Raw genomic sequence first — 14,386 nt, 5'->3', positions numbered from 1 at the left:
TTTACCATTAAACTTTTTCTAGCATGCTGGTGTAGAAGGAAAGAGAAATGGAGTAGGAGTGTAGGAGTTATCCTGCTGGAGGAGTTTGTAAGGAATATTCAAGTAGTGATAGGGGTGTCAGATGGGCTGATGAGATTCAAAGTTGAAGGTATGATTATTAATGCTGTTAGTGGTTATGTCCTACAGGTAGGATGTGTATAAAAAGAAAAGCAGAAATTCTAGAGTGACCTAGAGTGATGCAAAGTTGAGAGAATGGTGATTGGTGCAGACTTTACCCAACATGTTTAAGGGAACAAAGGTGATGAGGAAGTGATGGACATGTTTCTTAAAACCCTGTACTATATACCAAACACCTCATAAAATCCTATTCTCTTGCTCAATACCAGGCCCGTGCAGAGCCCACTAAAGGGGCAGGTGCTAAAAAAAAAAAGGGCACATCTAACTGCATTCTAGGACAGAATATTAACAAAGCCTCTCAGCTTTCAGAGTTTAATAAACAATGATAAATTACAAAAATGTGAGATATACAATCAAAGCTAACGGACATCTCCATATAGAGCATAACACTCTGCATATGTAAGATATTTTATTAGTAATTTCTTTCTGCAGGTTTATTTTGTTATAGGAAAGTTTTGCAATATTCAAACCCGCAATTTAGCAAGATATGCAAATCAGAGCTGGACCACCACACATATTTTGTCTTTACATAATTACACTATTAAAAATATAAACAAGGGCACTATGCAACCTTTTAGTGGACTGTAATCTATAAAAGAGCTGCCTGTTTGATGCACTTGCAGTGGAGATGAAGACGGTCCATTCAGGAAAGCAGAGCTGCAGCAAACTTTAACTGGAACTGCAGAAAAAAGAGAAAAAAGAAAAGCAAATATTAAATTGTTAATGCATGTCACCATGAGAAAAGCCTACTGAGTTTTGCTTAAAAAACGTTTTTAAACATTTAAATCACATTTGTCTCATGAAGTGATTTTTTTTTTTTTTGCAAAACAAACTTATTTTGCATGTGTTATGTTGTACAAAAAATTATAAAAATAATGTTAGTACATGTGTCAGAAGAGGGCTTAGAAAATAATAATACAAAAAAATAAAATAAAATAAAAATAAAAATTGACCAAAAGGGCACTTTGGGGCAAGGAGCAAAAAGGGCAGGTGCTCAAGCCCCCCCAGCCCCCCTTTCTGCACGTGCCTGCTCAATACACATACATTTCTGGCTCTTCAAAATTAAAAGCACTTCTTGTTTAATGAATTCAGATATATAGCATTAACTGATATCATTCTATTTTATGTTATTTGTCCCTGAATACAAATATTTAGATTTCCTTTTCTGCGTAAATATTATCTCATAATTTTCCAAATGCATTATATATTATGGCTAATGATTTTTAATTCATAATTAATTCAATTAATTGTAATTATTAGAGACTTGAGAATTGACGGCATCTTGGGAAAAAAAAACCAACAACTTCATTTTGACATAACAAAGCCGTAAATGTGATATTTACCTGACCGAAACCTTTTATTTCTTTCAGGATGTGAGCTACATCACCTTCCACCATCAAAGTGTGTCTTATCCTTCTGCTCCAAGATCTGCTGATACAAGCCAGCATGTGCAGCTAGAGAATCCTCTAGCTTCTGAATCTCCGAGTACAAACCCAGCATCACCAAGACAAGATTTAGCTAACACCTGCATGCAGAATCCATGCAGCGGGAGAGCTGAACCAGGAAGGATGGTCCCTGCACGTTGCCACTCACCCAGCAGAAGCATGCACAAGTCTGAAAAAGCAGATCAGGTTTTGGGTGCAAATATCAGCGTTTCACTTTGTAGGAGCCTTCTCCAAGAGGTTCACTTCAATGACTCCAAAGAGCTTAAGGTAGGACTCAAAGACTTTACACTATATCTCTCAAAGTGCTCTTATGGATAATATTTTCCTTTGCCTTGTTATAATTCACTGAATGGATGTAGATGAGATTCTGCACCTAGTTACTCCCATTGCGAGCTCCCACTTTTGATGTTACAGTGTACAGCTGCAAAACAGTGGCTTTTCAGATAAGACTGTCAGCATTCACAAGAAATGCATCCTCAGTAAGATGACTATTGAATCAGGTTTGACTCTAGTAGTTTATCAGTTAAAAGCCAAACAAGTTAATCTTTTTAACTTCAGTATTGTCATTGCTCTTCTTGTTTTATAATTTCATACAGCTGCTCAAGCTTGAAATGTTTATAGAATAACTGAAAACGATCAAGTGAGGCGGGCATAGAAGAAGGAGAAATTCCAACCTTCTTTGAGGACATTTTTCTGTAAATATATTTAACAGTCAAAACCTGACTCTGAGCCACTGCCAGCAGTGCCTCCAGGCATCCTTTCCTCTAAAAAAAGGCTCGGGTGAATCCACCGTAAACTGTTTGTCCCGCATCAAGCATCAGACAGAGGTGACAGAAGAACAGGTGAACACGGAGCTGACTCGATCAAACATCCAAACGCTTGTGGGGAGTTTTGTGGACGCCACAGTGGGATAAGACAGACAGCTGTTGTTTGTTTTCTTTCCACAAAAGTTGATTAATGAACCAAAATAAACATAATTGCCTTTAAGCGGGCTGCCTGTGTGCTGCAGAACTTCCAGTAAGTTTCTTACTTATGTTTAGCTGTGCTGTTAAAACTCAGTTTTGAAGCCTCATAAGAAACAGTCGTCATATTAAATCATTTTATGACATTTTTACTACAGTGCTTTACAAAAGTTTTTAGGCATCCTTATCTTTTCCACATTTTGTCATGTTACTTCCACAAACCTTTGTGTGTTTCATTCGGATTGTATGTAGGCCTATGTCAACAAAATAGTGTTGTTTGAGGTGAAAGGAATTTTGAAATTTTCCACATATAAAATCACGTGAAAAATGTAACCTGAGTTAGTATCCTGCCAATTTAATACTTTTTAAAAGTACCTTTAGCTGCAGTTGCATTCTTCTGAGGTATATCTCCACCAGTTCTTCACATGTAGAGACTGAAATGATTCTCTTTTGTACAGTAGCTCAAGCTCAATTAGATTAGATGGTGGTGAGCTTAATGGAGCTAAGTATAAATGAATCCTGCACTTTTCAGACTTTTATCTGTGGAAAAAAAGATTAACATGTTTAATTTTCCTTCCACTTCATAGCTACGCTGGCCTGACCAATGCCTTCCTACGCAATTTCGCTTTATTCTCATCTCCCTTCATTTCGCCGTCTGCGTTTTGCCCCATTGAGCTCTATTTCTCAGAATGCATTTCACCCTGGCCAATCAGCAAACAGAAGGAGGAGTTATGAAGAATGGTGATGAGTTTCTGTGCTGTTTTTGAATTGTAGTCTGCCTGTGGTTGTAGCTTGGCAACAGTGACGGAGGAAGTGAACAAAGCCATCCAGTCCATGTTGGCCGCGCTTTCAGATATTGAACAATTAAACTTGGAGCTTCTCTCTTTGCAGTGGGGAACGGTTGTTTACAGTGCACACAACTCGTAGCGTAGCTTCCTTCACAATTGAGCTGGCGCAGTACAAATGTCACGGCCAAATGTTAGTGACTGGGCACAATCAGATCCAATTGTTTAAATTTCAACATGGTCCACATCTGCAGCAAGCAATCGTTTCTAAATAGACAAGGTTTTAGACCCTCTGTACGAAGGAAAGCAGAGAACAAGGGGCTTTTACCAGGTTACACTAATGTACTGTGTTGTGCAGATCTGTCACACGAATCCCAGTAAAACACATTATTGTTTATAGTTGTAAGGTAATGTGTAAAAGTATAAAGTGTATAAATACTCCTGTAAAGCTGCCTACCTGTTTCTACTTCAACGCCATGATCACTGTTAGTTCAGGGAACTAAACGGGTTACCAAAAATGTGTTTCAGGATTAAACTATAGCAACAATTGAGGGGAGTCCCTTGCTTATATCGAACACATCTAGGATCTGAGAGGAGTCAGCTGAAGTGATCTCAAGGCCTGAAGCAAGTTCTGTATCAAAGCTGTTGCTTTTTGCATGCGCACAACTGTCTGCTGAGTGATATCGCAGCATTCTTCATCAGTGCAACTCCTCACCGCTGATTTGTGCCAACTCCAGCAGGCAGCACGCAGTGATGGCTTTGAGTGAAATGTTGTCAGAGAAATATGACAAGGGGTTTGTTTCCCCTCCTGCAGCTCCAGTGTATTGACTACCATTGATTCGCCACCAGAGTCCCTTACACTTTGTCTGACAAATCAAGTTACCATAGGACTCTCCTAAATCAATAGATGCACTGTTTAAAGAGGGTTAAAGCAACAGAGCAAGTCCAGCACTACCTTAATGTCTGCCTGGAATCCCAGCTGCAGTTAAACTTTTCACTCCTATGTTGACTGCAAAGAATACAGTACTTACAGATTCATACACCTTGAAGCTTTTTGCAATTTGCCATATTGTAAAAAATGGCAAGCTGCCACTTTTTACAATGTGGCATCACAAATGTCAATGTTTTATTGTAATAATAATAATAATAATAATAATAATAATAATAATAATAATAATAATAATAGACCAGCACAAAGTGGCCAACAAGTGTTAAGTAGAAGGAAAATGAATGCCAAGAATCTAAAATGTCTCTGCCCTTATAAGCCTGAAAAAAATGCAGTTCAGGTCTCCTAATTAGTAAATGAAATGCAATTGTGTGTAATGTAATCCCAACATAATACAGCTCTGCTTAGGCCTCATGGGTTCGTTAGAGAGCATTAGTCAACAAACAACTGAGGTGCGAGAATCTGTTGACAGGATACCTATTAGTCCTCCAAAAATAAAGGATTTGTTAAAAAAAAAAAAAAAAAAAAGCAACAACAGTAATGTAAGGTTGTTGTAAATTAAGTGGCACAAACATCCATGAAGGTGCTTGGGTCAGCTAAAATTAAGTTATGTCTTTTGTTCTACATTAAAATTGCAGTGATGGAAAACTAAAAACATCATCCTCACTGTATGACATGGTAGCGGCAGCATCATGCTTTGGGGATGCGGTTTTTCAAGAGGGTCAGAGAAGCTGGTCAGCATTGATGGAAAGACTAGTGGAAATAAATGCAGAGCCAAACAAAAAAAGAGTTGAAAAGTTAAGATGCATGAGAATGAGCAGTTTATGCCCCAGCCCAGCTGAGAGCCTGTAGTGGAAACTGTTTTTCACAGACGTGGGTGTATAAATGAGTGTGGATTTTGTTTGGTTTTATTGATAATTCATACATTGAATTTTGTTGTTGTTGTTGCGTAACAACATGTGGAAAAGTTCAAGGGGTATGTAATAAATAGGGTCTGTTAGTCACGTCTTTGAATTTAGTGTGTAGTTTGCAAAAAAACAAACAAAAAAAATGGATAGGCTCCAAATAAGTGATCTCTATCTTTTATGGATAATAAATTTAAAGGGAGAAGAAAATGAGATGCTGAGGACTGTTGAGTCGAGTAATTATGTCTCACAACTGCAAGCCAGCACAAGGATGTGTGAAGACGATGACGAGGAACTCCAAATGCTGGCAAGCCTGAAAAGACAGCAGGACGAAGATGAATGTAGGGCTCCTGCCCTCAGCGCATCTCAAGTCCACCAGTGTGATGTCAGCATCAGCCTGAGCAGCGACGACGCCTCAACCTGGACCCACATCTCACAAGTATGCGCCATCACGCTCTGATACTTTCCATCAGCCCTCGTTAACTCTTTCCTAACAAACCCTGCTCAGCAGAGTAATATAGTCATTAGTAGGTTGTCCTTCTGTCTGAAATATTTCCTTTGACCCCGGTTGACCCTCACTCTTGCTAATTTCCATTTCAAGCCCCTACATATGCCACCCTGAAGTGCTAATGCATCTTCTTCTCTACAGTGCTTTCTGCATTACAAAGGATTGAGAAGATAGTAGCACTTTTATTGGGCTTTTCCTGCTTTTGAGAGTACACTGGCATCATATCCGCAGCACCCTCAGTGACTGAAAATTATTTAGGTCAGTTGAAATTATCCCCCAGAAGTCTTTACAGAATTCAAAGATGGTGCAGTTTGCTCTTGGCTACTGAAGGTCATTATATTATGATCCATTAGCATATGCACGACTCTTTTATGAAGATAGAACACTGCTGGCTTCACTGCAGAATCCCCAGTGAATAAAAATCATCACAAAAGCTCAGGTTCTGGGGCTGTTAGCAACTCTATACATGCAGGTTTCCTTTAAAGTACTGGGATTCTAACTACACATAAACATAAGTGGTACCAAAGGGATTTTCATCTTGTGGTTTAGTTTGAGAACACACAGATATGGTCACCAATAATATATATATATATATATATATATATATATATATATATATATATATATATATATATATATAAAACAAGTTCCTGAAGCCTTCAATAGATTCAGTTTTTACCGAAGGACAGAGAGATTTACAGAAGTGATCTCTAGTCAGTTGCATTGTTTAAAAGTCTTAATATGCACAGTATGACAACAGCACCACCAACAGTATATAGGGAAAATGCTTTTAAATAAAGAGAAGATGGAAACACAGCACAACATATTGCGAGAGCAGATATAGATTTGGAGACACTGTAACAAATAAAACCTCCAACAAAAATGAAGTGATGCATTTAGAACCAGAAGATAATCACGAAAACTTAATAGAAAAGGCAGGCACTCACAGGAAATGACAAGCCATTTCTTGTCCCTGGATGCTGTGATTTCAGTGATTCCCACCGCTGTCATTCGTGCCATTGTTGCTGGTTTCACTGCTTCAGCAGCCACTGTAAGAGCCCAGACAGAAGTTCTCCCCCGGGCGATGCTGTGCGAGGCTTGCATTACTAGCAGTCTACTTGTAGATTAAGCAGTTGTGTGAAATTAGGTGTCACATTTACATGTGGTCTCAGACTTTATAGGTAAGAGATTTTTTGGGGCAAAATGAAGTCTTACATTGCCTTTCCAATGTATTAAATATTTTTTTCCTATTTTATCAGGACTCTGCTCTGTGGTTAGACTGTGAAGAAACATATTTTTCAGAAAAAGGATAGCTCTTTATTTTTTATTATTTTGAACAAGGCAACATGGGGGGCATGTTGCCTCAATTAAACTGAGAACTAAAGAACATAAAGTGAGACATGACTATGCATAATTTTCTGTGGCGTTTTTTTCACAGTGCCTTGCAAAGGTTTTTGTGCTCCTTGTATGTTTTTCTTATTTCGTCAGGAGCAGACTAATAGAAGTCAGCTCTGTTGAGTAATAAGATCTCCTTTTCATTATTTTGAAACCACCAGGCTGTCTGAATGAGTGAATGAAGTTGAAGTTAGAAATGATCATGCATAACCTTCAGTGGATTTATTTACAGCATCTTGCTAGAGTAATATGTAGTAGTGCAGCATTGTAAGATGGAAGGAAACTGTTGCATAAAATGTTATTTGCATTTGTATTCAGTGCCCACTGATTCAACACTTTGCAAAATCGTCTTTTACCACAGCGGCAGCTACAAGGTCTTAAGGTCTTTGCTATCTTTGTACTTTTGGTCTGAGACTAAAAGTGGTCTTTTAATGTCTTTTACTGACACTAAAAGACAATGACGTTGTCTTTTACTGTCAGTATGCCTGTATGTGTAGTGTTGTTGTCCTGCTGGAAAGAAAAGCTAAATTCAAGTCTTAAGTCTTTTGAAACTTGTTTTCTTCCAAGATTGCCCTGTGTTTAGCTCCATCCATCTTTCCATAATTTCTAAATAATTTTCCCTTTCCTTGCCAAATAAATAATCCAAGAGTGCGATGAGGCTGCATTTGTGTGGGGCTCTTGTGCTCAGGGTGATGTGCAATGTTTGTTTTCTGCCACATATTGCATTTTTCATGTATTTCAATAAGATTTAATTTTGGTCTCAACTGACCAAAAATGCTTTTTGTAAGATGTTTCCAAACATTGCTTGTAGCAAATTGCAAATGGGACCACTTATGAGCTTCTTTCTATTCTGGTTTTCTTTCTACACTGGTCCAAAATGACCAGACTCTAGTGTCCACAGCTAATAGTTGACAGACGCTTCCACTTGAGTTGTAGATCTCTACAGCTGTTCCAGAGTTATGGACCTCTTGGTTGCTGATTTCTCTGATTAATGATCTCCTTCACAGGGCTGTTAAGTTTAGATGGATGTCTGGATAACTTTGCGATTCTGCCATAATCTTCCCATTTCCAAATTGTCGACAACATATTGCTCTGTGACATGGACAATTCTTGGCTTATTTCAAACCCTGCTTTAAGCTTCTCTACAACTTTCTCCCTGAATTTTCTCTTGTGCTCATTGGTTTTAACGATGTCGTCTTTTAGTAATGTTCTTTAACCTACCCTCTAAGGCAGTGTTCCTCAACCTTTTTTGTGCCAGCGCCCCCCTAGCCTTTATCCACGTCCTTCACCGCCCCCCACCAAAGAATCTTTAGGCTACTTTGCACTGACTATTATTTTATTACTAATATTACTAGCACTATTGTAGATGTTTTGATTTTCATGCTTGTTTCTGTATTTATCATCAAAAATAATTTCCCAGAGAACACAGGCATCTATGAAAAATGCAATGAACATTCAAGTTAAATTTTTTAGACCTAACAGCAGCCAATCAGAGTGGAAAAAATGTACTTATTTTTTGCAATTTTCTAGTTGTTAAATATTCCACAAAATGACCACATAAAAGATGTTCAACATGCCAGTTTAAACTTTGAACTATTTGCAAAACGACTGAGCTCTGCAACATTAAAACATGGATAGAACTGTAACTACATTAATCATGGCTCTTCTTCTCTTCAGTATTTTTGTCGGTTTCTGGTGGTGCAGCTCTGTGCTGCCTTCAGGAGAATGGGACATCAGAGTATCATCCATAAAATTTCACCCACATGGCATTTATTGTGCAAACCAGAGCTTTCAGTGGAAAAACAAAAGTTCCAGGTCCTTTTAATGCCATACAAATATGAGACAGAAACATGGATTATATCTTTATATAGACCTGCCTATTGATTTATAGATTAATAGTTTTACTGGGCAGAAATTACAAAGAACAAATCTGGTTCTTAATCAAATCCTAGTGAGTGAAATTGAAAGTGTCATGGAGTCATCAGCATCATAACATTAACATTGACATGAAAAATAATATTGAAGAAATAAATATATCAAATCTAATTAAAAACATAAATAAGTGATCAGTTCTTTACTGTTATGATCTGTAAGATATATCTCAGCAAACCCATGGCAATTCTTGCCATACAGTCCTCTGTATTAATTATTGCTCGAAAGGCCTTGCCATACCAGTTTATTCCTCTGTATTTACAGGGTTGCAATTACATATTATTTAGGTTGGTGCAAAAACATAAATTGGCGCCCCGCACCCCCAACCCCCCACAAGGAAGGTACGTAAGGGTGAAGGAGCGTAGAAAACATACGCTCGCCCCCCAGACGAAGACACGTGAAAGGTAAAACTCACTACATTTACTCCGTTACGTGCGCGAGGTGAAGGAGCGTAAGGCCGCGCTGAAGTGTATGCGAATACGGGGTTTTGACGCCCCCTCTGGTGCAGTGCCCCTATGCGTTGCATGCGCTGCATATTTTTGCGCCACCGTGTATTTACTTTAGTTTCTTAGTTTATTCTTGCACTTTGTACTTCATTCATTTCTATTTAGTTTCATTTGATTAGTAACAGGGTGATGTGGAATGAGAAATAAAAGCTCTCTTGGTTTATCGCTATGTCTACTTTAGTTTCTTTCCTGTTGCTACATTTATTTTATCGTTTATTGACCATCAGTAATCTTCACTCATCACCTGCTGCGCCGCCTAATTGTCATGTGTTTCACATGTGTTGATTTTTCACTGTTCAGCGTTCTCTGTTTTTATGCCATAATTCACATCTAATTCGTCGCTCCGTTTTATGTCCCGCTTCTCCTGTTTCAGAGTTTTGCGCAATGTGCGCGTCGTTTTTTTTTTTTTTTTTATCCCCTTAAGGTTCAGGACTGTCGGGAAGCGCATCGATGGGGGAAAGGCAGACTGACATAAACCTTTTAAAACAACGGAAACAATTTCTGTATTCTGATTATTGAAATTTAAAAGTGCTGTGGTACTGTTGTTCTATCACACCCGTTTCATACCGGACCACTTACGCTATAAAATGAACGCTCTCTATCGTGGTATCACCCATGGAGGGATTTCTTTATTTAAATGGGTTCATTTTTCAGAGGGATACAAAGTCAGGGTATCGTGATTTTAGTAATTACATGTTTATAAGAGCGATTTTCTGTTGTCCTTCCATGGAAGCATGCAGCCTTCAAACGGAAATAAAACACTTTTTAATATAAGTTGCTGCTTTTATATGATCACAGAACTGGCTAAACATATGTACAAAAATACCAGACAAAGTGAATCACAGCAACTCATCAGTCGGTTTAACGCTGAACTGATACGGTGAAGCTACAGTAGCAGGAGAATGGAGCTGCGCCAAGAAGCTACAAACACTGAAGAGAAGAAGAGCTGCCATCTATACTGTTGCAGCCAAGCATGTTTTAATGTTACACAATACAGTTTTACCAAGTTGCTCAAAGTCTAAACTGGCATTGTTGTGCATTTAAGGTGTAAAGTTTACCTTCGACCAAACGCCCCCCAAACTCCCAGCGCCCCCCTTTTGTAAAAATTTCCGCCAGCGCCCCCTGCCGTCCTCTGAACGCCCTCTGTGGGGCGGTACCGCCCACGTTGAGAACCGCTAGGCTAAGGACTTCACAAGAAAGCTGAGCTACAGTTACACATAGGTGGACTATTTACTAAATATGTGATTTCTGAAGGCAGTTGTTTAAACTGGAATTTATTTAGGGGTATCTGTTTCAATGGGGCTGAATACTTATGCATGTCACATTTTCTGGATCTCTGCTTGCTAATAAAAAAATGAAAATCATCTATTCTTCTGTCTTTTCCTAAAGATGGCAAATGACATTTGTGTTTTCAGTAAAAAAATTGGAAAAAGCTAAAACAAATTTAATTCTTTTGCTTTTATCTTGACAATAATAACCACAGATGGAAGTCTGATTCAAACAGAATCCCCAAAATGCCCAAAACAAATGGCAACACCAAGAAATGTTTTTTTTTTATTCTTTCAAAAATTGATTTTTTTTTTTTTCTTTCCTTGCACCAAAAACATTTGCCAAGTTGACTATGACAGTTGCTGTGAAGAATTTAAATGGTTAAGACATACGACTAGACTCCGGTGTTTTAAATGCCACAAAAGCGTTTGTAGAGAGCTTCATCCAGTCGCTTCATCAAAAGAGCTTTCTTACATGTCAGTGTTGACTAAACAGCTCATGACAAGCCTGCAACTTGCACGATGATAAAAGCTCAACAATCACCAGCAACACAAGAGTGCCCTGACAATCTTCCCCAACAAATGGGGCATTCCTTTGTTTGTTATGAAAACACCTTTCTTGACCGATCCTGCCACAACAACTCAAGGCGGACTGACTTCGGCTCCATTTTGTAGTTGCTAGGGTGACTTTTTTTTATGTTTATGGTGAGCTGCCTGAGAAGTAGCAACAGTGATGACATCAGCGTCTTTTAAAAAAGTTCAGTTTTTTTTTTTTTAACCTAAAGTACTTGGATCAGCTTGACAGAATAAAAGGAGAGGAAGCTCTGAAACAGCTTGGCACAGCACTTTTCCTATAGGAGGTCACATGCCGCCACAAATATTTTCTCATCATTGGGAGGAATAGATAAGAGATTCCAGTGTTCAGATACAACACTATGTGGATAAAAGCACTTAATATAGAGGCTACATAGCCTAGCCCTAATGTAACCTTCGTGTTGAAAAAGTCCAATTTACTGCTAAATTGTTAACAGAGTGGTCTCTTTACTTATATTTCATGTTGGTTAAAAGGTTTATGAAAACGTACATTTCTAATATTAATGTAAAAATTAAACCTATACATCCATTAGTGGTGTGTGATTTATCTTGTAAATCACACACCACAAGAGAGGCTGGATCTTTTCCCAGCTTTCTTTGGGAAGGAGGTGGAGCATACCCACCACATCAGGGCCAAAATGTTGACCTGACACCCACTTGTGCTCACGCCCAGTTCAGAATCAGTAATTAACCTAACATGCTTGGTTTTAGATTTGTGTTGTCTGTAGCTGCAGGCCAGTGAGGAAAAACCCACACACACAGGTCAGTCAGATCAAATCTACATCTGTCCTCCTGAAGGGAGATTGTACATGTAAAAAATAAATAATCAAACTTTAAACAGTTTTTAATATTAAAATTAAAACACACAAGGACCTATCAGAGATTTTGTGATTTTGTCAATTATTGACCACATTTTCAGGGCTTGACCTGCTGATATGGCTTCTAGCTGATTCTGGGCTCTCTTCAGCTGCCAGCTGATTTTGGTTTTGCTCTTATTTATAACAGCAAAACCTTTCAGAACTTTTTTTTTCTACATTACTGAGACTTAATAAAATAAAGGGGGTTATTCATTTTCCAGGCACATAGTATCATTTTAAAGCACAATCAAGTAACTATGCTACCTTCACTTGGTGTGAAAATGCTACATATATCAAAAACAACTTGAAATAAATTTGACATTGCATTATAGTTGAATCTGACACTTTGAAATTGCCTGTGTCTCTTTAAGAACCTCCTGCCCTCTCTGACACTCCAACTTCAGCACCTCCCACGTCAACTTTAGAGTACAGAAAATGATATGGAACAGTTTTTCTTTTCTGCTTTTTCATCTTTGTAGTGTTAACACAGTTTTTTCTAATCCTACAGTTTGACTTTTTCTGTATCTTCCTTTTGTAAAATAAGACGTAGACGGAGGCAAAAAAAAAATTTCCATGAAAAATAGTTAAAAGATAAGCGAGTTAGAAAATAGCCTTCCATATTAATTAATACATCTGTATTACATTTTCCTTTACAAGTTTTATTTACACTGAATTTGTAATATAATTACATTTGAAAGCCGTGGCTGAGCAAGGTTTCAGTTAGAGCTACACAATACACATTTGTTTCACTTAAGAGCAAATATTCATTGTTTGCCTCGCCTGTAAATTTGTTTGGGCAGTAAGCAGTGGAAGTAAACACTTGGAGCTGCATATATAGAAAATGAAAGAGAACAGCCATGAGACAGTAGTTGGACCACCTTTCAACTCCTGAAAACAGTCTTGATTAAAATAAATGCTCTTGAGGTAGACAGTAATTTTCTACTGCGGTTTATTTAAACCGTTTGCCTATGGGGTTGCAATGCATGCTTTTATTAAAAGCTTTTTGCTGAATGTTTACATTTTTGTTGTTGTTGCCCTCCCAAAAAGTCCTAATTTTGCCAGACAAACACAGCTCCTAAGATTTTCTCTGTTTTTGCAGGGTCGCATTACTCACATGCAAGATCCTAATGTACAAAAGTGGAGTGAGGTGGAGCGATAATAAACTACAGCTCCATGATCACTGATGATAATACAGTGAGACAATGCAAGCAATTGAGATGTCAGCTGTAAAAGCCAGTCGTCTTGTATGTTTTTCTTTTTTTTCTGAGAAACTCAGCAGCAACTTGTGTGTCAGGCATGCCATCAGTGCATCAGCTACAGCTGCTGAATTGAACTTTCAAACCACATTTTGCTGTCAGGCAAATGGAAAATAGTGTTTGTTCAAAATAAATGATGTACGTTGTAGAACAGCAGATGCACTTTTGTGTTCTGTTCAATGCAAGTGCTTTGTTTGAAATTCCAGTTTATCTTAAGTTTACATGATGAGATGTGGGGCTGTTTTTTTTTTATGTTACAGCGGAATACTGAAATGGTTCCTAACCTTCAGTTTCTGGGTGTTTTTCTTTCCTAGTCCTCTCCAGGTAACATGCCATCGTCAGTCCATTACCTGTGGAATTCCACAGGGTGCAATTTTAGTTTCTACTACAAGATTAGATAAAGAAAGGCAGTGGGACAACTCAGACGGACCAAATTAAATCAAGCAATGCAAAGACTAAAGCTCCAGTGTGCCTGCTTCTTCATCAAAGTATTCTAATAAAGTAGCCCATACATTCAAAAACACTCCGGAGACTACAATATGGTATTTAGCCTCAGCAAGATCTGTCTGTCTGTTTGTTTCTGCCTTTCTTGCAGTTGTTTTAGTTTTGAATTATACATCAGATTATTATTTCTTTTCTGTTTTATGGATGCCTTGATCTCGTTGTGTTGACCTTTCACAGCCCACCTGTTTATTCTGGTTCTTAGATCTCTCGTGTGTTTACGTTTATCTTTTCTTTTCTTTGGTTTCAATAAAAATCCCAGCTTTTTTTTGACTTGCTAGCCTGTTACACTTCAAAGAAAAGAAATTAAAAGAAATTAAAAACAGAAAACAAGACATTATTCTCTAAA

At 38.0% G+C, this 14,386-nt stretch overlaps 1 protein-coding gene across 7 annotated transcripts in view; it reads left to right on the top strand.

Annotated features, from left to right (window-relative positions):
- Window positions 1–14,386, top strand: part of cfap20dc (CFAP20 domain containing) — a 44,853-nt gene that overhangs the window by 20,821 nt on the left and 9,646 nt on the right. For 6 of the 7 annotated variants that reach the window (XM_008408748.2, XM_017304619.2, XM_017304617.2 and 3 more), the window contains 2 exons: window positions 1,548–1,889; window positions 5,420–5,659. In XM_008408748.2, coding sequence (XP_008406970.1) covers window positions 1,548–1,889; window positions 5,420–5,659 — 582 coding nt within the window. Of the gene's footprint in view, window positions 1–1,547; window positions 1,890–5,419; window positions 5,660–13,379; window positions 13,693–14,386 lie in introns of those variants that run through there. The other variant, XM_017304618.2, reaches the window with a different exon arrangement.

This window comes from Poecilia reticulata, chromosome 5, assembly GCF_904066995.2.
Source record: "Poecilia reticulata chromosome 5, P_reticulata-male-v2, whole genome shotgun sequence".
In the NCBI taxonomy this organism is placed as follows: Eukaryota; Metazoa; Chordata; class Actinopteri; order Cyprinodontiformes; family Poeciliidae; genus Poecilia; species Poecilia reticulata.
Note: the sequence above shows the minus strand (reverse complement) of the source record. Positions and strands in the feature narration are given on the sequence as shown.